The sequence below is a fragment of the Tribolium castaneum genome, chromosome 1, assembly GCF_031307605.1.
Source record: "Tribolium castaneum strain GA2 chromosome 1, icTriCast1.1, whole genome shotgun sequence".
NCBI classification, from domain to species: Eukaryota; Metazoa; Arthropoda; class Insecta; order Coleoptera; family Tenebrionidae; genus Tribolium; species Tribolium castaneum.
This window is the reverse complement of record NC_087394.1, coordinates 3835646-3858280: the sequence shown is the minus strand read 5'-3', so window position 1 is coordinate 3858280 and position 22635 is coordinate 3835646. Positions and strand designations below refer to the sequence as shown.

Sequence of the window (22635 nt, the reverse complement as noted above, 5' to 3'; positions counted from 1 at the left end):
CTAGATCTCCAAGTTGACGAATTTCTTCAAGAACTTGATTATGGAGAAAAAGTCGCTCGAGCGTGAAACCAACCGCCTCAAGCAGCTCAACACGCACCTGGAGGGCCGCCTCCAAGAGCAGGAGAAGCGCCTGGAGCTGGTCTCGCACGAGCTCTCCGAGACCTGGCACGTGGTGGGCAAACTCCAGAAGAAGCACGAACTCCTCCACACGCAAGAAAAAATCCTCCGGTACGAACTTGCCCAAAAACGCAAACTCTTGACCGAACTCAAAGGCGAGCTGGAATACAGCCGAGAAAAGTGGCAAGAAGCCAGAGAGAAAAACTCCAATACGGAAAAACAATGGGAACAGTTGCGAATCGAGTTCGCTTCGCGTAAAAACGGAGGAGGCGATGATTCCAACAACAGCATCGAGAGTGGCTACAGTGACGATAAAGAATCTTCGAGTGAAGATGATTTCGAAGAAAAGACAACTGACGCACGTGAAGAAAGATTGCTGCGCTTGGAAAGCCAATGCAGTAGCTTGGTGAAACAAGTGACGAGCACGACGAGTAGAGGGGAGGCCATGGTCAGCAAACTAGATGCGTTGCATGCGACGTACGGGGAGGGGCGAGAGGAGGGGGAAACGTCCGATGGGCGGGGCTCCGAGTAAAGTACAAACTTTTGTACAAAACAAGTATTATTGTGCTGTAATATTTTTGCAATTGTTTTTATATGGCAATACAATATTTTGTGTAATTCGAATAATTTAATAAAGTTGTGTAAAAAAAATCAAAGGGCCCATATTTTCACATAGTCCACTTTTAACACGCTCGAATTATCCCAAGTTGGCAACCATTGAGCGGAAGCTTTGTAGAAGTTTTTCTGGCCTTTGGGGTCGCTGTTTTTCCATGGCTTGCTGCCATCGCTGCGATCTTCGAAACAATGACCCCCGACTCCCACACCGATTGACAGATACATCTGTAAATAGCCACTGAAGTCTACTTTTAGCTTAAATGAAATTCCACCTCTTTGTCAAATGGTGCGAAGGAAGTGCCGTTGCGCCATCTTTCGACAATTTCAAAGTCTAATCCTAAATTTTGGAAGTCGCTAACAAAACCCCCACGAGGAGGCTCAATGTAGCCGTAAACTTGGTCGTCAACGCTGAGAGTAATTTGGTCTATAACCAAAATTTTAAATTTTAAAAGTAAAGTGTAAGTAACTTAAAAACTGTTCAGTTTAGGTTACGGAGGAATATAACTTAGGAGACGAAACGAGGTACAAAATCGCAGGATTTTCTGAACCCGAAGAAATAGTACGGCAGAGTAAAATGAGGGCGCTTTGAGCGTTATACTTTAATTTAATTTAATTCTCTACAACTTTCTTTCTAACATTTTTCCTCCATCTGTAACCGTATTTGTAGCGTTTTGAAAAATATGAGACAGAGTGCAAACTGGTAAAAGTTTGAAATTTTTTTAAATACAGTTTACTGTATTATGTGTACATCTTACTATTGAGAATTTAATTCTCTATCTGCCTGTATTTTTTTGTTTGTTATATATATCAACCGTTACACAAATACATGCAAATTTGGATTCCCCCGGTCATTCTACGTTCGAAACACTCAATTCTAAGGACATAACCCCGAATATAACGAAAATAATGAAGACTATTTGGTTTCGAAAAATTTTGACAAGGCTAATTTTTTGCAGATATTTTCAGAACGGTTAGTCGTTGCGAGTTGATTCTTGCTAATTTGGATTCCGCCGGTCATTCTACGTTATAAACACTCAATTCTAAAGACATAACCCCAAACAGAAGGAAAATAATGAAGACTATTTGGTCTCGAAAAATTTTGACAAGGCTAAATTTTTGCCGATATTTTCAGAATGGTTAGTCGTAGCGAGTTGATTCTTGCAAATTTGGATTCCGCCGGTCATTCTACGTTAGAAACACTCAACTCTGAGGACATAACCCCAAATAGAACGAAAATAATGAAGACTAATTGGTTTCGATAAATTTTGACAAGGCTAAATTTTTGCCGATATTTTCTGAACAGTTAGTCGTAGCGAGTTGACTCTTGCAAATATGGATTTCGCCGGTCATTCTACGTTAGAAACACTCAATTCTAAGGACATAACACCGAATAGAATGAAAATAATGAAGACTATTTGGTTTCGAAAAATTTTGACAAGGCTAAATTTTTGCCGACATTTTCAGAACGGTTAGTCGTAGCGAGTTGATTCTTGCAAATTTGGATTCCGTCGGTCATTCTACGTTAGAAACACTCAATTCTAAGGATATAACCCCAAATAGAACGAAAATAATGAAGACTATTTGGTTTCGATAAATTTTGACAAGGCTAAATTTTTGCCGATATTTTCAGAAGGATTAGTCACAGCGAGTTGATTCTTGCAAATTTGGATTCCGCCGGTCATTCTACGTTAGAAACACTTAATTCTAAGGACATAACCCCGAATAGAAGGAAAATAATGAAGACTATTTGGTCTCGAAAAATTTTGACAAGGCTAAATTTTTGCCGATATTTTCAGAACGGTTAGTCGTAGCGAGTTGATTCTTGCAAATTTGGATTCCGTCGGTCATTCTACGTTAGAAACACTCAATTCTAAGGATATAACCCCAAATAGAACGAAAATAATGAAGACTATTTGGTTTCGATAAATTTTGACAAGGCTAAATTTTTGCCGATATTTTCTGAACAGTTAGTCGTAGCCAGATGATTCTTGCAAATTTGGATTCCGCCGGTCATTCTACGTTGAAAACACTCAATTTTAAGGACATAACCCCGAATAGAATGAAAATAATGAAGACTATTTGGTTTCGAAAAATTTTGACAAGGCTAAATTTTTGCCGACATTTTCAGAACGGTTAGTCGTAGCGAGTTGATTCTTGCAAATTTGGATTCCGTCGGTCATTCTACATTAGAAACACTCAATTCTAAGGACATAACCCCGAATATAACGAAAATAATGAAGACTATTTGGTTTCGAAAAATTTTGACAAGGCTAAATTTTTGCCGACATTTTCAGAACGGTTAGTCGTAGCAATTTGATTCTTGCAAATTTGGATTCCGCCGGTCATTCTACGTTAGAAACACTCAATTCTAAAGACATAACCCCGAATATAACGAAAATAATAAAGACTATTTGGTTTCGAAAAATTTTGACAAGGCTAATTTTTTGCCGATATTTTTAGAACGGTTAGTCGTAGCGAGTTGATTCTTGCAAATTTGGATTCCGTCGGTCATTCTACGTTAGAAACACTCAATTCTAAGGACATAACTCCGATTAGAACGAAAATAATGAAGACTATTTGGTTTCGAAAAATTTTGACAAGGCTATATTTTTGCCGATATTTTCAGAATGGTTAGTCGTAGCGAGTTGATTCGTGCAAATTTGGATTCCGCCGGTCATTCTACATTGGAAACACTCAATTCTAAGGACATAACACCGAATAGAATGAAAATAATGAAGACTATTTGGTTTCGAAAAATTTTGACAAGGCTAAATTTTTGCCGATATTTCCAGAAGGGTTAGTCGTAGCGAGTTAATTCTTGCAAATTTGGATTCCGCCGGTCATTCTACGTTCGAAACACTCAATTCTAAGGACATAACCCCGAATAGAAGGAAAATAATGAAGACTATTTGGTTTCGAAAAATTTTGACAAGGCTAAATTTTTGCCGATATTTTCAGAAAGGTTAGTCGTAGCGAGTTGATTTTTGCAAATTTGGATTCCGCCGGTCATTCTACGTTGGAAACACTTAATTCTAAGGACATAACCCCGAATAGAAAGAAAATAATGAAGACTATTTGGTTTCGAAAAATTTTGGCAAGGCTAAATTTTTGCCGATATTTTCCGAACGGTTAGTCGTAGCGAGTTGATTCTTGCAAATTTGGATTCCGCCGGTCATTCTACGTTAGAAACACTCAATCATTTTTCAACTTGCTCTGAAAACAGACGGAATGGAACAACTGCGCTCTCTGGCGACATTAACGGAACTATCGAGGACAGGGGAACATTTTATTTGTGCGTCGTTTCACATCCTAACTTTTACATATCCGTAGTTTAGGTGTAGGAAAAGGTGATAAAAAAACTTCGCTCAAAATTTACCTGGCTTCCAAACTGCGGTAAACTTATGATAATCATCGCTCCACAAGCCATCAGTTTTACGAATTACTTTCAAGGCGTAATTCCTTGCAGCAGTGGTGGGTCCCAGAACACACCCGCCGTACAATTGTTGCGCCATTGCTTGGTTTCCGGGGAGGAAAGCGACCCGGATTTGCCCGGAGGCGTAATCCGAGCCGTACTCCTCACTCACCGGATTCAGGAACAATTGGGGGTAAATCCAATCGCCTTTGGGCAATTTGGCCTTGATTTCGATTTTTCCAAATTTAAAAGACCACTTGTCTTTGGTGTTAACGCGACCGGAAGCCACCGGAGGAAGGATTAAAAAAGCGTCGGCTTTTTGTACACAGTCGGTGGTGCCGTGGATTCCGGTACATTTTTCACCGAGATCTAGTTCATGTTCGTAACTCACGAATTCTTTTCCGAACAGTTGTTCGGTAAAAATTGGACGTATTGTAAGCTCGTTGTTGTTCACTGATAAAATTTCCTTCCGGTCGGTGTATAAAACAAATTCAAAGTCCTAAAAGTAACGGTCAAAATTTTGGGCTTTGTTTTTAGAAATTTTGTACCGGTTTTCCGGCATATTTGATTTCGCGGTTCCACAACTCTGGTTTCAAGTTTTCGAAATTTTCGTTAAAGATTTCCTCTCCTTTACACATTTTTTTCTGTTTGCTGATTGTTGCGCTTGCTTTACAGCCACTGGGCAGTCTTTCTTCTATTTCAGGTTCTGGTTTTTTGACCGGTGGGTTTGCAGGAGACTTTTCTTTGTCTAGTAATTGTCTGACTACAAATTCTTGATCGTCTTTTGTGTAACCTAGTTTATTTTTTCCGTCAAAATAGTCAACATAAGTCCAGTAATAAATCGTGTCTCCAATTTTTAGTTTTGCGTAAGGATCGTAAAAAGTCCAACGGCCGTGTTTAGCCTTTGTGATGTCCCTTGAAAATGTTCCGCCTTCGCGGCCGTTCATTTCTTCGTTGACTTTGGCATGAAAGGCAAAGAGTTTTATGCCTTCTTGGTCTGCGAAATTTTCCACAGATAATACATTTTCATTTTAGTAATTAAATTAATGAGTGAAATGAACAAAATTAAAGCGGAATTAAAGTCACGAATTAAATTTTCATGTAAAAATAAAAAAACATAAAGTTAAAAAGTTTGTTTTCACTTACATCGTTAATTTTAGCCGTTTTAATGGTTTTATCAATTATACATAACATTGTTTTCTGAACGCGATTTTTTTAAAAACATACCTAATAATTATTATTATTCGACTGGTTTTTAATTTCTGTAGTTATTGAAAATCATAACAAAGCCTAAACTTTTTTAAATATATTATGTTCTCAGACGACGTCTAAAAGTTAGTGGAAGTCTATTTCAGAACGTTTAGAATTGAGAGATCTTATAATATATTAAACTAAGGTACATCCATTTTTAACGACTTTTCTTCGTTTATTTGTTTAAATAATTTTAGCAAAAATAATAAACAAGGGAATGGAAACTAGAAAGTATTTTTTATACATTATATTATTGTATTCTGTTCAAGTCCTTTAAGTTTAAGTCTTTACTCTTTACATCTTCCCTCTTCTCTTAAGAGAAATAATTGTTACCTTAATTCAAATTACTCGTAAAGTAGGTAAAGAAATGACGTGCAAGCCCCATAACTTTTTTTCTATGCAAGCTATAGATTTTTATTTTTTTTAACGATAGGTCTTACAGTAAGGCACATTATAAATATATTTTAATTTGTATACAGGTGTTCCAAAAAATACACAACTATGTTCTGTTTTTTTTAATAAAAACCCGAAATTTTTGTTACATTTTTGACATCGCAACTAAATTGTCTATATAACGGTGTTTTTTTAAACTTATCTGTCATAGTTCCTGACATGTCAATTTATTTGTCAAGATAGCGTCGAGCATAAACACATAATAAAAATTTATATCTTCAGAACCATTTAAGATACCTTTTCAGAATTTTTTCCAGTCAATTCCTTAAGCTTTGGCGCATTTTTTGCAATAAAGGCGAACTCGGAGTCTCTATTCCAACGCCTACTATGATTTTATGAAAATGGCAATAACTCGATTTGTTCAAATGCAATATTCTATATTTTATTGCATAATACCATGTTTTTTATAAGCTTTTTGTAGATATAGGATTTGTGGGGTCTACTTTGTAAAATTTGTGAGATTTTTGCAAATAAAAAATATTTTTTTTCGAGAAAAAAATAATCAAGTAGGTCGTTGTTCTTGCATGAATTTATTTATTTCGGCCAACAATCAAGATAAAATATAAAATTATTTTATAGGAATATGTGTTTAGATTGTCGTTAATTACCCACCTGTATTTTTTCTACCTATTTCATTTTCATTTAAATATTTCGTGATCTTACCATTAATTTTTACAATGTATAATTATAAAATAAAATAAGTGTCTTGCTTATTTTGTTGCCTAAAAAAGTGAAAACTGGTTATCTGCTCACCTGGAATCGAAACTCGTAAGCCTTGTGGTTGAAAAACCTCAACCAAAGCATCCGGAACTTCAAACTCAGCTAAACTTAATGTTATGAAATAAAACACTACTACAAAGGAGAATTCTTTCATTTTTACTCTTGCGACAAACGCACAATGACTAAATAATAATGCTTTTCCCGTTGTTATTGAAGCAAACGGTATCAAGAAAGAGAGATCACAAGGTTATTGGGAATTCCACAAGACGCGCACCAATCGAAAAGTTCTTCCTCAATCAGCAGGATGGGATTTTTGGAAATGGGAAATTATTTCGTCAAGATAAGGTTATTATTGCATCATTTATTATCAACGTGTTACAAATGACAATGACCAGAAAACCTAATTTACTGTAGCAAATTTGTGTTGGTTTCCTTCAAAATCAGTGCGGGCCGAATTTGCCCAAAACCGGACCTGTTCCATACACCAAATTCCATACAAGACAAAATCCATGATGCGTTGTTGTTGATACTTGTCATTAATTATAATTAGTGATTAATTAAAGTGTTTACAACCGTCAGTACCAAAGTGACTTAACTTAATTATTGTAGAAATGGTAAGAATAATTATTTTTTCATTATGGACGTAAACTTTGACATCTAGATCTAGACAACATAACCTCAAAGAAACATGATATGTCAAAGCAAGCAGTAAATTGTTTCAGATGTCATGAATCTCACCCTGTCGGACAGTTTATTGGGGCGACAGAGGAGTCGACAATGGACCCCCTTAGTAACACAACAGGTAACCAACCCCAGACTCTAGAAATTGATAACCCCCTTAAAATATCTAGTACCGTCTACGTCATGTCCACCAAATAATCGGCTTGAATTTTCCGCCTATACCGAAGAAGGGCAGTTACTACTTCACCCTCCACTTGACCACGATGAGTTCGCCCTTCTACACAAGCGATAAAATCGAAAACGCCAACCCTAAATGGCCCGAACTGGACCAACGCAATTTGACGAATTTGTCAACCACCGGTACTTCACTCAAATCATACGAAAAAAAAACAACAATTTTGTCAATTCTAGCCTTGGTTTTGCGCGTGTGGCGCCACGTTGGTGACTCCCCCGACACCATAGTCTCCACCTGGGGGGTTAACCTATCAGGGCTCATCTACTTAGGGAGTAAAATAGCTGAAATCCAACCAGCTTTCTTTCACCCCAACACTGTGATATTTTCTATAAGGGGCGGCTTTTTCACGAGTAGGCACGCCGTCAACGAGGAGGCCCCCAAAAAGCCCCCTTTTTTGGGCAACATTAACGTCATAGACGTGGGGGGCAATAAGCAGATTTTCAGGAAGACGGCCGTGCAAACGGCCAAAAGTGAGGTTAGGGGTAGTTACAATATCAACAAACTGAGGAAATTGCACAGTTTACAAGTCACTATTAAAAATAAGGGCTTGGACGTGCAAGTGGTTAGGGAAAAAATTGAAGTCAAGTGTGGTACCAACAGTACTGAAACAAACTCTCCAGAGAGTACCCAAATTTCTAGTCCCTCTAATATTAGGTACGCGCCGCAGTTACTTACCATGAAGTCGGTCAATAAAATGCTGGAGGTAAGCCCTAACACCACACTGCCACCTTATTATCTATTAAACACGAAACAAATTCACTTTAAAAATTATTTAAAGTCACGTGATCCGCGTCACCACAAGTGCCAACTGAAAATATTTTCAGCAAAAACCGACCAAAATGCAGAGAAAAGAAATGGAAAAGATGCGAAATGAAATCGAGATTGAAAAATTCCGTAGCAAATTACTATCGCAAGAGCGCGATAAAAAATCCGCCTTGATTCGGCGTTTCAAAAACAAACTAAAGGAGTTGGTAGAACTTAACGAGAAAACAAGTAAGTTGGTAACAATAAAATGTACCATTTTATTCGCATTTTGACACAGACATGGAATTAATGGATAACTACTACAAACTGAGCCGTGAGAGTGAACAGTTGCGAAAAATGAAAAAAGACATGGCTTGCAGTCAGGAGTTATTGATGACTTTGTACACACAATTGCACCAACGTCGCAGACAATTACTCCAACAGTTGTTATTCATCTATCCGATACAACAAGTCTCAGAAAAGAAATACACAATTCATGGGATTTACCTCCCGAATTCGGACATTTTGTCAGGTTGGTAGTACTTTTTCACATTTCGATTGTGACGCAGTGTTACCAGACTGCTCCGATTTGGGCATTTCTGTGGCTTTGGGTTACATCACCCACGTGTTACTGATGACTTCCACGTTCTTGCAAGTGCCCTTACGTTACCCGATGACGCATTACGGGTCAAGGTCATACATCACCGATCACGTGTCGCCGATTTTACCCGACCGCGAGCGAGAGTACGAGAATGTGGCAACCCAGCCTTTGCTAATTTTACCCAATTCTAGCTTTCCCCTCTTCACCAAAGGCAAAGAAAAAATTCAATTCACTTACGCTGTCTATTTATTAAACAAAAACATAGCGCAATTGCGGTGGCTGTATTTTATGCACACCCCTGAATTGAAAGCGACGTTGCCGAATCTACTGACTTTCCTTGAAGGGCGCGACTGTAGGGAAACCCTACCTTTGGTTACGATTAGTTTAGGTTTGAATGCGGAAGTTGAGTGTCATCGGGGACCGGAAGTGAAAATTAGCGAGGAGAAATGTCTCGAGTGCCCGAAAAAAAGTAGGGTTTTAAGGAGTAGTGAGTGTGGGCCGGGCTTAAGCGAGATTTTGGCCATTCCGGAGGCTTTCATGAATAAGCAGATCACGTCGGATTCCTTCAAGAATTACATCGCTTCGAAAAAAACAGGTATATTGTATTTTATTTTTTCAAAGGTGTAGCATAATAAGGAGTTTATGTCAAACTGAAAACTCATATACTCAAAAAAAAATCATAGTTGTCTATGACTAAAGTGGCAACGTCAGTCACTTGACAATCTAGTTGGCGTTGCCAACTTAAGCCCACTTTGGTCAAAATGTTTGAAAGCAAGGTACTTCCCCAGCAGACGAGGCCAGCGCGTCAATCGTCATAAAACAAGGCGTCGTGGACGAAAATACCAAAAACTGTGATACTAGCGAGGAAGCGATTGAGCAAGGGACGGATTTGCTTGACCCCTCTGTAGATTTGGCAGATTTGGCGGGTAATTTAAACGGGGACAAGCCAGGAGACATGTCCGACCCGGAAATCCGCAAAATGGACGACAGTCAGACGGAACTTTTGGAAAAATGGATGAAAAACGGCACCTCCTCCGAATGTTGCAGCAAGGAAACGTGTGAAAAATTCCCCGAGATTGCAGTACAAAGTGTCGATAGTCCGCTGATGGCAAGGACGGACGCATTGCGTACCACGAAATCGTTCAACTTGGTTAAGCCGAAACCGAACTTGTGATTGTTTTATCGAATTATTTAAGATTTTATTATTTAATACATCCTTGTTTTCACTTAGAGAAGTTATTGTTTATTTCAAATGAATTTACACAATAAATATTTATTCCATTTTACTTCTGTTTTTCCCCAACATTGCTGCCAACTTGTACCTCCACCGGGTCAATGAGTAAGGTGTAAAGTTAACCTTGCCGGCTTATCAGACGGCTAAATTTAGAAATTGGCCAAATTTTCCATCGAAAACAGTAAATAATAAACAAGATTTCGTTATTTAAATAAAAATTGAAATGAAAGTGTCAGTGCTGCCACCTTTTTATTTTGCTTGGCAGGCCGGCAAGTGAATTCGAAGTTGTCAAAATTGCGAACGCTTTAATTCGGTGAAAATGGGTGGAAGCCAAAGCCGTACGAGAAAATTAACAGTGGAAAACGACGACCCAACTAGTGTAATAAAAGTATCAGACGATGTAGTGCAGCGTATAAAAAACAGCCAAGGTAAAGTGACCTAACCTCAATCCTTGCAAAAACTCGAGCCTTGCCTTGTAAACGAGATCAATACGTTACGTCAGGGGCTTAGGCGACCTTAGCTACCAAATCCGGTTCAAACACGTCAAAGGGAAACAAAATCCAAAAAATTGGCAATATTGATTACATAACATTGTACCTTTGCATAGAAGCAAGGCCAGCAGCCCCCGAACCCACGTACCAACAGGCGCCCCCACAGCAGGCCGTGCCCGTCCAGCCCGTGTTCGTGTACGAACCCAGCGTGACCTCGGTGCAGCTTCGGCAGGCCAGTTTAGCAGAATTGAAGAAAAACGACCACTATTGGGAAAATAGGCTCAAAAACCAGCAAGCAAACCACCAGAAAATCAACGACATTATGGAAGCGGAGTACAAGAAGGCTGTAAAGGGGGCGTGGGCGCGTTTGTGTGTTTTTTAACTTTTTGTTGTAGATGGAGGAAATGGAAGTGACCGAAAAGACTAAAACTCCGTCGAGGGCTTTGCCCCCGTGTCAGGACGCCAAAGAGGCCGTCATGAGGTGTTATAAGGAGCACGCGAATGAACCGATGAAGTGTGCGAAAATCGTGCAAGCCTTCCAGCAATGTGTGGACTCGAAGAGGGCCAGTTTGATCGCTAACAGGGGCTGACCAGAACTTTGTATTCGTTTCTAGAAAACACTACAGTGGTAAGGTGTGTATTTGTAAATATTATTAAAAACAACTATGTTACCTTCGTTTATTATTGGCCTTGTTTCCGATTTTCCTCCCAATTTAACCAAGTCATGAAATAATGTAGTTACAAATTGACTGAGTAAAAAAGATGCCTGGCTCCCAATTGTTTTAAATTAATTTAAATCCAATTAGTGGTTAACTGATTGTTTGAAATATTGGCCATCAAATTCTTAATAAGCTGTGATAAAAAACTTGTTTGTGAAATAAAATTGAAAAAATACAACACATAAATCAAATATTTTTCAGTTGGCGTTAAATAAAATGCACTTACCTTCATATGGCTTCTACGTTGGCTACTGTTTGTAGCAAGATGTTCGAAATATTAAAAACAACCAATAAAAAATCTTTATTTGCATGAAAGTTACAACAAGCGATTGTTATCAATATTATACAAAATAAAGAATACACAATACGTTGTAATATATGGCAGTCAAATTATTAAATTCAGCACCTCAGAAGATAAACAGAAAAAAATGCACCTACCTTCATGTGGCTTCTGCGGTGGCTACTGTTTGTAGCAAAACATTTGAAAGAAATTAAAAACAACACCAATAAAAAAATCTTTATTTGCATGAAAATTACAACAAGCGACACAATTTTACGGCTGTAAAAAACAATCAGCAATACTTATTATATTTAAGGATTGCTCTAATTGGTTAAATTAGGTAATAACTAATTTGTCCAGCAAGAACCACGTGGAGGTTTAGAGCATTCTTGCCAGGAAAAAAGGATGTAAGGATAAGGTAAACAATGATTATTCGAAAATGAAGGGAATAAAGGAATTATTTGTTATGAAACGAAAAAAAATACAGCTTATAAATCAAATATTTTTCTCTTGGCGTTAAATAAAATGCACTTACCTTCATATGGCTTCTACGTTGGCTACTGTTTGTAGCAAGATGTTCGAAATAAATTAAAAACAACCAATAAAAAATCTTTATTTGCATGAAAGTTACAACAAGCGATTGTTATCAATATTATACAAAATAAAGAATACACAATACGTTGTAATATATGGCAGTCAAATTATTAAATTCAGCACCTCAGAAGATAAACAGAAAAAAATGCACCTACCTTCATGTGGCTTCTGCGGTGGCTACTGTTTGTAGCAAAACATTTGAAAGAAATTAAAAACAACACCAATAAAAAAAGTCTTTATTTGCATGAAAATTACAACAAGCGACACAATTTTACGGCTGTAAAAAACAATTAGCAATACTTATTATATTTAAGGATTGCTCTAATTGCAAGAACCACTTGAGGTTTAGACCATTCTTGCCAGGAAAAAAGGATGTAAGGATAAGGTAAACAATGATTATTCGAAAATGAAGGGAATAAAGGAATTATTTGTTATGAAACGAAAAAAAATACAGCTTATAAATCAAACATTTTTCTCTTGGCGTTAAATAAAATGCACTTACCTTCATATGGCTTCTACGTTGGCTACTGTTTGTAGCAAGATGTTCGAAATAAATTATAAACAACCAATAAAAAATCTTTATTTGCATGAAAGTTACAACAAGCGATTGTTATCAATATTATACAAAATAAAGAATACACAATACGTTGTAATATATGGCAGTCAAATTATTAAATTCAGCACCTCAGAAGATAAACAGAAAAAAATGCACCTACCTTCATGTGGCTTCTGCGGTGGCTACTGTTTGTAGCAAAACATTTGAAAGAAATTAAAAACAACACCAATAAAAAAACCTTTATTTGCATGAAAATTACAACAAGCGACACAATTTTTCGGCTGTAAAAAACAATCAGCAATACTTATTATATTTAAGGATTGCTCTAATTGGTCAAATTAGGTAATAACTAATTTGTCCAGCAAGAACCACGTAGAGGTTTAGAGCATTCCTGCCAGGAAAAAAGGATGTAAGGATGAGGTAAACAATGATTATTCGAAAATGAAGGGAATAAAGGAATTATTGGTTATGAAAGGAAAAAAATACAACACATAAATCAAATATTTTTCTCTTGGCGTTAAATAAAATGCACTTACCTTCATATGGCTTCTACGTTGGCTACTGTTTGTAGCAAGATGTTCGAAATAAATTATAAACAACCAATAAAAAATCTTTATTTGCATGAAAGTTACAACAAGCGATTGTTATCAATATTATACAAAATAAAGAATACACAATACGTTGTAATATATGGCAGTCAAATTATTAAATTCAGCACCTCAGATGATAAACAGAAAAAAATGCACCTACCTTCATGTGGCTTCTGCGGTGGCTACTGTTTGTAGCAAAACATTTGAAAGAAATTAAAAACAACACCAATAAAAAAAGTCTTTATTTGCATGAAAATTACAACAAGCGACACAATTTTACGGCTGTAAAAAACAATCAGCAATACTTATTATATTTAAGGATTGCTCTAATTGCAAGAACCACTTGAGGTTTAGACCATTCTTGCCAGGAAAAAAGGATGTAAGGATAAGGTAAACAATGATTATTCGAAAATGAAGGGAATAAAGGAATTATTTGTTATGAAACGAAAAAAAATACAGCTTATAAATCAAATATTTTTCTCTGGGCGTTAAATAAAATGCACTTACCTTCATATGGCTTCTACGTTGGCTACTGTTTGTAGCAAGATGTTAGAAATAAATTAAAAACAACCAATAAAAAATCTTTATTTGCATGAAAGTTACAACAAGCGATTGTTATCAATATTATACAAAATAAAGAATACACAATACGTTGTAATATATGGCAGTCAAATTATTAAATTCGGCACCTCATAAGATAACTTAAAAAAATTCACCTACCTTCATGTGCCTTCTGCGGTGGCTACTCTTTGTAGCAAAATATTAAAAAGAAATTAAAATAAAGCAATAAAAAAAATCTTTATTTGCATGAAAGTTACAACAAGTGACGTTTTATCAATATTATACAGAATAAAGAATTTATAATACGTTATAATATATGGTACTCAAACTATTAAATTCAACAATTCACAAGATAAATAGAAAAAAATGCACCTACCTTCATATGGCTTCCGCGTTGGCTACTGTTTGTAGCAAGACATTAAAAAAAAATTAAAAACAACACCATTAAAAAATCTTTATTTGTATAAAAGTTACAAGCGACTTATCAATATTATACAAAATAAAGAATACACAATACGTTACAATATATGGCACTCAAACTATTAAATTCAACACCTCACAAGATAAATGGAAAAAAGTGCACCTACCTTCATATGGCTTCCGCGTTGGCTACTGTTTGTAGCAAGACAATAAAAATAAATTAAAAACAAAACGAATAAAAAAGTTTTATTTTCCATTAAAGTTTCAGCAAACGACTTTTATCGATTGAAATTAAAGACAAAATCAGTAAAACGTGTCAATAAATTATTTGTGTGTTTTATTTTATTTATAATTTATTGTGTTTGAAATGTGTCACATAAAATATCACTTTTAAACAAATTAAGTGCACTTCCGCTACAGTTTGTAGCACGATCATTAAAAATAAATTAATCTACGATGTACCCTTTAATCTGGATTGTTTTCAGCTTAAAATCCATTCAATTGGCACTAACACACACTAATCGCGATCACTAGCCACCGAATTTAAAAATTAAACTGGAAAATTTAGATTTAATTGAGCACACGTCCGTTCGTTATAACAGCAAGTAACAAACTGAATAAATTAAACGCCACATATAGTCCGGGACATTTCTATATGAGATACGTCATAGGCATGTCATAGGGCATACGTTGACGCGAGACTATATAGAGCACAAAAACTAGATAAGAGCTCAAATTTAGGGAACTTGATTGTTTGATGTGTTTGACAGATGACAAATGTAAACAATAATAAAAATTTAAATATTTCTTTATTGTAGTAAAGTACAGCAAAATGTACCAACTAGAACACTTAAAAACAAATGGAGAAACTTTCAAATGCTTTGAAGTACCGTTGCTGGATTACTGTTGAGGTTATGTTTGACCTTGGTATGACTGTCAGGTTTAAAGTTGAAATTTGCATTAAAAAGGCCATAAAAGCCTCGAAGTGCCTTTTAGGGTAGTCATCGTCATGTTCCAATTGCATGCCCCCTCTCTGCCACATCAGTAAAATTTGCCACAAAAGTTTTAAAAAACGACTTTAAACAACAAAAAAGGCCCTATTTTCATTAACAATGAGACATATCTCGCTGCATGCGGCACGACATAGGCCTCATAGGTCAATCTCATTGTGAGTGGTTTTCGCTGAGATCACTTTGAGAGGGTTTCACTCAGACTGACGTTGGCGGAAGGCTGAAACATGCCTCGCGACAAGTCTTTGCACCAACATTCGAAAACGCTGTCAATGGCTTAAAATGATGAAACTGTGTCAGTTTTTTTGTGTCTTTGAGGATTAGTTTTTGAGTCCTGTCGCGCCGCATGTAGCGAAGCAGATCTCATTGTGAATGGGTTCTTTAAGAAACAGTTTCAATGTACACCACAAGACATACACTGAGACGGCCTCATGCCTCATATCATGGCTTGTAATTGACAGCGTTTTATAGAATGATTTGGAATCATAATGCAGAGATTGTTGCGAGACAGGCAGGCAGGTCTCAAGCCTTCTGCAGAAGTCGCTCTCAGTGAGTCCATGTCTTAGAGATGCAAGACCAATTTAGACCATTTACAGTGAGATTGGTGTCCGAGACCTACGTCATGCAGGAAGCCAAACTTCATCGTGAATGGACCCTTTTGAATGGGGGTGTGCTTTTTGAATAAATTTGAAATGGCCTTTTTGAAAAAAGCAGTTGTGTCTCTTTTATTCATCTATTCAACACGTTTGTATTCGATGCACTTACACCAATTTCATTATCAGTGTCTTGATTATCAGGCAAGGGCGAAGTGGAATTGGGGGCAACCCAGAAATAAAAACACTTTAATTTCCTTTATTAGTAGGCTATATTTTTTATACAAGAGACTACTCTCAGATAGAGACGTACAAAAATGTAAACAAGAGTAAAAGTTGGTTTTTCGCAATATTTCACACTATTCTTCCACACGTCCACAGTAAAATCAGAAAGCGCTTCTTGTTATAAAGCCCTTATTATGTTTTTCGACGATGGCTGAGACTTTGTGACGTATTTGTTAAACGTAAGTTTTCAAATACCCCATGCCAGTGCAAAGGAGTTATATTAACAATTTTACGGGATTATTTTTAACTTTTCACCCACTCTGCTTGAAACAAGAGTGGCTGCCAGGAACAAAGTGGACCCAAAAGGCTTCAGCTGCAAATTATAAACACTATCTGTGATTTTTTAAATAAATTTTTTAATAATTAATAAAAAACATGACAATATTAAGCTTTTCGATTTCGTTTGGTTTGAATTTTATATGAAAATAGAAAAGTTAACCCTCTACACCAGAAAAGACAAAAAACATAAAGAAAGTATCTGTAAATGTCGTGAACTTACTTTGAAGTAAACAGGGCTCTCCATCTATAACTCATAATTACTTGAACCGCAATTCCCATCATCAAAATGTGCAAAACTGCGATAAGTGAGGTTATGCAGTGATGCACTTTCTTTTCCAGTTTTTCACACAAAATATATCACAAATTGCACAAATCGTACAACCAGCGATAGTCAGTACTGTCAGTACTTCACAGCAGCTTTCTCCATCACAATCACTGACTGCAATTCTGTATTGTGCCATTCCCGTCTCATCATATAATCTGAGTAGTTGTTATATGACAAGTAATGTTTCTACCTTCAAAAATACTTGCGTAAATATGTTATTATCCCGTTAGTACACACTTTTAAAGCAGCCACTGGTTATATAGATTAAAATTATAACATTTCCTTTGTTATTGTGTTATTGTTTACATCAGTCAGCTGTTTACTGTCATTTTCTAATGCTACCAATTTAAAAAATGTCCCTGTTATTAAAGCTCAAGGACCATAGAATGAGAGAGAGAACATTTTTTGTTCACACAGACGCTGAATACACGTATAAATGTCAGAAAATTCAAATTTTTTATGTCCAAATAGAAATGTCCCGGACTGTAATTGTGTTACACTCTAAACAAATCGCCTCTCGCTCCCGATGTGACTCGTGCCGCTGCTCGTTGCCGGTTGCCGACTGCCGCGCTCTCGCCTACTGCGATGCATGCGTAACATCACGTGACGTCACGAATATAGAACTCGTCAACAACAAAAATGGTGACAGAACAAGACATCACCAGAAACATTCACTGGCAGAATCGTCAAATCTAGAAATATTCATACACAGAATCATTCAAAACAGAACAATATTGATCTGGAGAAATTCTAGAAAATTTTTGCAATTAATAGAAAAATAAAAACGCATGTTATAAATATTCATATACAGCGTGGTTCAGAAAGATGTTGCCAAACGTTAGGGTCTTGTAGCTGTCATTAAGACAGACATTTTTTGCTTATAAAGCGCAAAATAAACCGTTTTACCTCTGGAGTCATTTACATTCAAAGAGTATGCAGAGATGCCTCTATTTATGACGAAGTAAATAACAATGCTAGAGCAGCCGAGAGTCTTTTTGCTAAGGATTTTTAAAATTGCCGAGATCTTTCTCAAAGTATAAGCAACAGCTAATGTAATTTATACAGACTGTTTATAAAACAGAATGGGATATTAGGGGGTTCTGGAATTAAATTTTCCGCATTTAATCGTTTTATTTCTATGAAATTTCTGAAAAATAACACTTTTAACAAGTTCGACTTCACCAACTTGTTAATTTTACTTTTCTGTTTTTAATGTAAAAATTTTTCTAATTATCAGACTTATCATCAACTCTGTGAATAATGTAATATTCTATTCACAGATTTTTCTAATTGTACAAGTGTTTTTTTTTTGACTGATGATGAGGATTTCAATTCACTTTATACAAAAAACATTTGTGATTCTAAGAAATGGATTTAGAATGAAATACTTTACAATGGAAATAGTTTTTCGGCTTGTTATTTCTTTTATGATTCAGAGTAAATAGATAGAATATGAGGTATATCCAGGACTTCAATTGAATGTTTCTGAATCTTCCAATTCCTCTATGTAGTGTTTCTGTTTCCATTAAATGACTAAGAGTTGCATCTGAATCGAATTTTTTCGAAGTTGTAGAATGTATGTAAAGCAAAAGCGTTAGTGCACTAACCAATTATTGAGCCCATCAAGAAAATTTGAATACACCCACGCATATTCGCCCGCCACCATACTCCCTCCCTGCTGATGTTGGTTCCATAGCGTCAGAAACGTGGGTTTGGGGTTCAAGGGTGTGAAAATAGCGTCCCAGTTGGCGTCAAACAACGCTTGGGGCCCAAAATCCAGCAACAAGGGGGCCCCATTCACTTTCACGTAGTTGCTTTTGCTGAAATAATTGTCTTGGAGGTACTGCATGTCGGCGGTACCTAATTAGTACACAGTCGGGTTATTTATTTTATTGTGGTTAAAAAGCTGGCACCTTGTGCAATTTTATCGGGGACTCCGGCAAGGTTTAAGTTGTTGTCTTCGTACACTACTGCGAACTGGAGGCCCGCTCTTTCAGTTCCGGCAATTATAGCTTCGCAATTTTCCCTATTTTTCGGGTAGTCCATGGCTTGGGTGGTTCCGGGCCAGTCTAGGAAAATTCCCTTGATCCCGGCGGTCTTCATGTACCCCATTTGCCAGTCGATGACGTTGGGGTCTGCGGAGGCGTAAGCCCCGATTTCAGGGTGGTAGAAGGAGGCTATGTCTTGCTTGCCGTCGATGATGTTGTCGGGGTTTCTGTTGGCCATGGTCCAGTGGATGCCCCAGGTGCCGCCGTTGGTTTCCTTGGTCTCGAACCAGGGCATCATGTGGACGTAGATGTCGTGGCTTTGGGCCGAAGCCCAGAGGGGGATTAACAATAGAAATATTTTCATTTTTCTGGCAATTTTTCACGATGTGGTGTTTATATATTTGCAAATCACTGGTTATCAAGATGAGTGATAACGTTTCTCGTTGTAACTACTTTTGTAGCAATTACTTCCTAATAAAAATCCTTGAGTAATCACTTGTCATAAGAGTGTTTATCGCTTTAACCGATTAACTAGTGCAATGACAGGAACATATAGAAATAAACAAAACACTTAAAACCAAAATAAACCACCTCTGCATTCCTATAAAACTGCATGAAATTAATTCAGGAATTCGTTGCTTTGTTGAACTTGTCTCGGCTGCTAATTAATTCTCTTTTAAGCAGGTCAATGTTTTCATCTAATTTGATTGTTTTCGATGATATTTTCGAAATAAGTTCGTATCTGTCTTAGAAACAAGATAAATCTATTGAAAAAAATTTTTTATAATTGCCCTCATAATAAGGAAATTTCGCAAAATAAGTGAGTTTTTATTTCAAAATAACATTACCTTTGATGTAATTTAGTGATTTTTTGCTTTATTTTTAATGAAAGTTTGAGAAAAAATTGAGTTTTTTCTCATAAAGTTACCTATTAGCTGTTTCAAAACTATAAAAACGTTAACGTCGCATTTTATCTCAAAATTAGCTCTTATAAACTACTCATGCCCTTCAAAAAATGAATGGCTAATGTAATTTATACTTTCAATGGGAGTTCTAATCATTAATAACTATTTTATACTTTTATTAATCTTATTAAAAAAAATAATTCGATATAATGCGACGTTGGCGTTTTTATAGTTTTGAAACAGCTAATAGATCACTATAAATCATTTGCCAAAAGAATATCAATTTCGATGTAATTTGCTCATTATTGTCGAAATTTCTTTCGAAAGGTTAAAATAATATCAATCTTTATTTTCGATTTTTTTGCCTGTTTAGGAAGTTTATGCGAGATAAGCGAATATTTGACTGAAAAATTTTCTATAAAGCTCGAAAATAAAAAAATATGTGATTGACGTTTCGGTCTATGGGAATAAGATTTTACGAGAAAAATTAATTTTTAAGTTAAAAATGTGCTAAGACATTTGAAAAACGCAAAAATTATGACCTTATAATAATTAAAAAATTTAAAATAAATAAATTTTTACCTCAAAATGTAATTTTCAACGTATTTAGTTCATTTTTCAGTACTGATTTTTTACTAAACATTTTTTAAAAGCTAATAATCACAGAATTCGGCGTTTGAAATTAAATACTTTATATTTTTTTTGTATGTGTTTTTTTCCAGAATTATTCAATACTTATAAAAAATAATTTATAATTAATATGAATTAATTTCTATGCGATTATAGGTTTTTGAGATATTATAGTAACGTACTCACTCTGTATATAAACTCAAAGACCCAAATGGTTTTTTAAATGTGTTTGTGAATTTTGTATTAGACTCTTCACTAGGTTTAAACCTGGGTAAAAGAAGACTTTTTGATCTACCTTTTTTAGTTTCGCCACAATCGGCGGTTGAAAATTAATTTAACCGAGATATCGACTTAAAATCCATGTTATTTTTTTTTCGAATAGAAAATAAAGAAAGGAAAAATATCCAACGGATTTGTTTTATTGTACCTGACCCTCCCTTTTATCCCTTTTCAAAAACCAAAACACATCATTTTTTTAAATACTTTATTAAATAACGGTAATTAAGACAACTTAAGGCATCAAATGTAATCTCTAGCTTTTTGATTGTTCTTAAATTGCACCTATATTTTCTCTCTCTTCTTCATAAACCAAAGATTACATTCAATTCCAGTGAGTATAAACAGTAATAGTGATAATTCTTAGTGAGTAATAATAAGGCACTGCATTCGTCGTCCAAGAAAACCAAAAAACAAACAAAAACAACTAAAAACAATTCGTATACGTTTCAAAACAATGTTAGCATATAAGCAACTCATTCGTGTTTCGTTCAATTAAGTCAAATCATCATCAGTATCACAGTATCCTTAATCGGAGCTTACATTAAAGTCGATTACTTCGCTTCGCAATTTGCCAAAAAACACACTTTAATCGTAAGCTCCCCAACAGTCAAAATCATTAAAAAATTATTTACATCTAGTCATAACAATCTACAATTATTTATTTAAACAACTTCTTGGCGTGGCACCAAATTCGGAAGAAGTATTCATCTTTGCGCAAAAGTTCGCCTTTGGAGTACGAACTGATGTCGGCATCCATGCTGTTTTCCCTCAGCCAGGAAGTCGTAGTTTCGGTACTGTATGACGTGGGTTCTCGGTCGGTGACCTCTCGGAAGTCGTCTTGGTCGGCTTCTGAAATTGGGAAGTTTTCAGTCGGGGAATACGCATTTTTTTGTTTACCTCCAGAGGGAAGCACTTTGAAGGGTTCGTCGGACTCTAGAGGGTCACTTAACCCAATCTCGTTCTTTGCGAAAATTCGGATCATGTATTCGTGGTCTTCTTGCAAGTCCCGAATGGTGAATTTCTGGACCCCTTTCCCCACACGGCCGATTTCCATCCACATGGTCTTCTTGGTGTCTCTGATTGCGATGTTGTAGCCCAGGAGCGGGGATCCACCGTCGGATTCGGGGATTCCCCACTCGATCACTATGGCGTTGGGGCCGATGGTACGGATCTCCAGTGGGGCCGTTGGGGGCGATGGTACCGCTGGAATGATTACGCAATTTTTTTGATTTTTTGCTATTATTTTGGACTTACTGGCAAAAGTTCTGAGTTTGACCACATCAGTGGTGGCAGGTACACTAAGACCGATCGGGTTTTCCGCAAACACCCTAAACAAGTACTCGCTCTTCTCCTTCAAATTCTCAAAAGTGTACTGGAGGCAGTTGCCGTCCAAAGTATAGACTTTCTCCCACTTCGGCATATACTCCAGTTTTTTCTCAACCACGTATCCTGTGATTTCCGCTCCTCCGTTGTTTAGTGGGGGTTCCCACGTCAATTTGGCGCTGCGCCCTTGCACATCGCTCACGGCGAGGTTAATGGGGGGCGAAGGGGGCGCTAGAAGAACAAAGTTAGCATTTTTCGCCGAAATTCCGGGTTACTCACTCCGGGTGCCTAGTTTAGTAGGGGGGAAAATGCCTAGTAAGCAGTAAAGCGTCTCGTCGGTTTTGGCAAACTCGTATCTGATCCCTAAAGCGAAGCAAAGCTAGGGGAAAGCCCAAAAAAAGTAGTACTTACTGATTCGGGATCCGGCAACTATGGTCTCCTCCGGGAGGTAGGGATCGCTGATTCCAATTGCGTTCCTGGCAGTGATCCGGAACTTGTAGCCGTGATCCTTCTCCAAATAATTGACCGGAATGTTAGTAATATCACCTTTGGTGGCGCCCAGCTTTTTGAAGTCTTTCTTGGAGGTGGCGTCCTTCATTTCCACGATGTACTCTAGGATGGGGGAACCACCGTCGCTTTCGGAAGGAAGCCAGTTGAGGGTGAAGGAGGTGGCGCTCATGCCGGTCACTTCCAGTGGACCACGTGGGGGCGACGGCTTGTCTACAATTAAACAATTAGCACTTG

General features: G+C 36.7%; 6 protein-coding genes across 24 annotated transcripts in view; 3 read left to right on the top strand and 3 right to left on the bottom strand.

Annotated features, from left to right (window-relative positions):
* The window catches only part of LOC107397693 (uncharacterized protein), a 36283-nt gene extending 35510 nt beyond the window's left edge, over positions 1-773 (top strand). For all 3 annotated transcript variants that reach the window (XM_064358820.1, XM_015978730.2, XM_015978731.2), the window contains exon 5: positions 32-773. In XM_064358820.1, coding sequence (XP_064214890.1) covers positions 32-649 — 618 coding nt within the window. In that variant the 3' untranslated portion in view covers positions 650-773. The remainder of the gene's footprint in view (positions 1-31) is intronic.
* Positions 659-6820, bottom strand: LOC660764 (Gram-negative bacteria binding protein 3). The gene is made up of 5 exons (XM_966970.4): positions 6602-6820; positions 4693-5141; positions 4109-4643; positions 1005-1156; positions 659-957 (listed from the first exon to the last, which is right to left on the bottom strand). Exons 1-5 carry the CDS (start codon positions 6720-6722, stop codon positions 769-771), a joined length of 1446 nt encoding a protein of 481 aa, XP_972063.1. The 5' UTR covers positions 6723-6820; the 3' UTR covers positions 659-768.
* Positions 6821-6938: 118 nt separating this feature from the next.
* Positions 6939-10115, top strand: Uvrag (UV-resistance associated gene). Of its 5 annotated transcripts, none has more exons than XM_064358815.1 (9): positions 6939-7182; positions 7230-7370; positions 7420-7609; positions 7661-8187; positions 8309-8477; positions 8527-8760; positions 8807-8972; positions 9021-9424; positions 9621-10115. In XM_064358815.1, the coding sequence occupies exons 2-9, from the start codon at positions 7296-7298 to the stop codon at positions 10001-10003; spliced, it is 2148 nt and encodes a 715-aa protein (XP_064214885.1). In that variant the 5' UTR covers positions 6939-7182; positions 7230-7295; the 3' UTR covers positions 10004-10115. The 5 variants fall into 5 exon arrangements, with proteins under 5 accessions (XP_064214885.1, XP_064214881.1, XP_064214880.1 ...); XM_064358811.1 differs by having other exon boundaries at positions 6941-7182; positions 7291-7370; positions 9618-10115; XM_064358810.1 differs by having other exon boundaries at positions 6941-7182; positions 7278-7370; positions 9618-10115.
* Positions 10116-10283: 168 nt separating this feature from the next.
* Positions 10284-11225, top strand: Chchd3 (Coiled-coil-helix-coiled-coil-helix domain containing 3). Of its 2 annotated transcripts, none has more exons than XM_008193274.3 (3): positions 10284-10491; positions 10674-10900; positions 10950-11225. In XM_008193274.3, exons 1-3 carry the CDS (start codon positions 10383-10385, stop codon positions 11142-11144), a joined length of 531 nt encoding a protein of 176 aa, XP_008191496.1. In that variant the 5' UTR covers positions 10284-10382; the 3' UTR covers positions 11145-11225. The 2 variants fall into 2 exon arrangements, with proteins under 2 accessions (XP_008191496.1, XP_971957.1); XM_966864.5 differs by having other exon boundaries at positions 10671-10900.
* A 3841-nt stretch (positions 11226-15066) lies between these two features.
* LOC103312508 (hypothetical protein) lies at positions 15067-19209 on the bottom strand. Of its 2 annotated transcripts, XM_064357339.1 has the most exons (4): positions 18680-19209; positions 17004-18626; positions 16662-16956; positions 15067-16475 (listed from the first exon to the last, which is right to left on the bottom strand). In XM_064357339.1, exons 1-2 carry the CDS (start codon positions 19116-19118, stop codon positions 18361-18363), a joined length of 705 nt encoding a protein of 234 aa, XP_064213409.1. In that variant the 5' UTR covers positions 19119-19209; the 3' UTR covers positions 15067-16475; positions 16662-16956; positions 17004-18360. The 2 variants fall into 2 exon arrangements, with proteins under 2 accessions (XP_064213409.1, XP_064213408.1); XM_064357338.1 differs by having other exon boundaries at positions 16662-18626.
* A 1645-nt stretch (positions 19210-20854) lies between these two features.
* Positions 20855-22635, bottom strand: part of LOC660533 (titin) — a 132339-nt gene continuing 130558 nt past the window's right edge. For 8 of the 11 annotated variants that reach the window (XM_064359771.1, XM_064359763.1, XM_064359765.1 and 5 more), the window contains 4 exons: positions 22303-22611; positions 22171-22254; positions 21823-22122; positions 20855-21771 (listed from right to left, as the gene is read on the bottom strand). In XM_064359771.1, the coding sequence (XP_064215841.1) occupies positions 21227-21771; positions 21823-22122; positions 22171-22254; positions 22303-22611 (1238 nt within the window). In that variant the 3' untranslated portion in view covers positions 20855-21226. The remainder of the gene's footprint in view (positions 21772-21822; positions 22123-22170; positions 22255-22302; positions 22612-22635) is intronic. The other 3 variants (XM_064359761.1, XM_064359764.1, XM_064359762.1) reach the window with 3 other exon arrangements.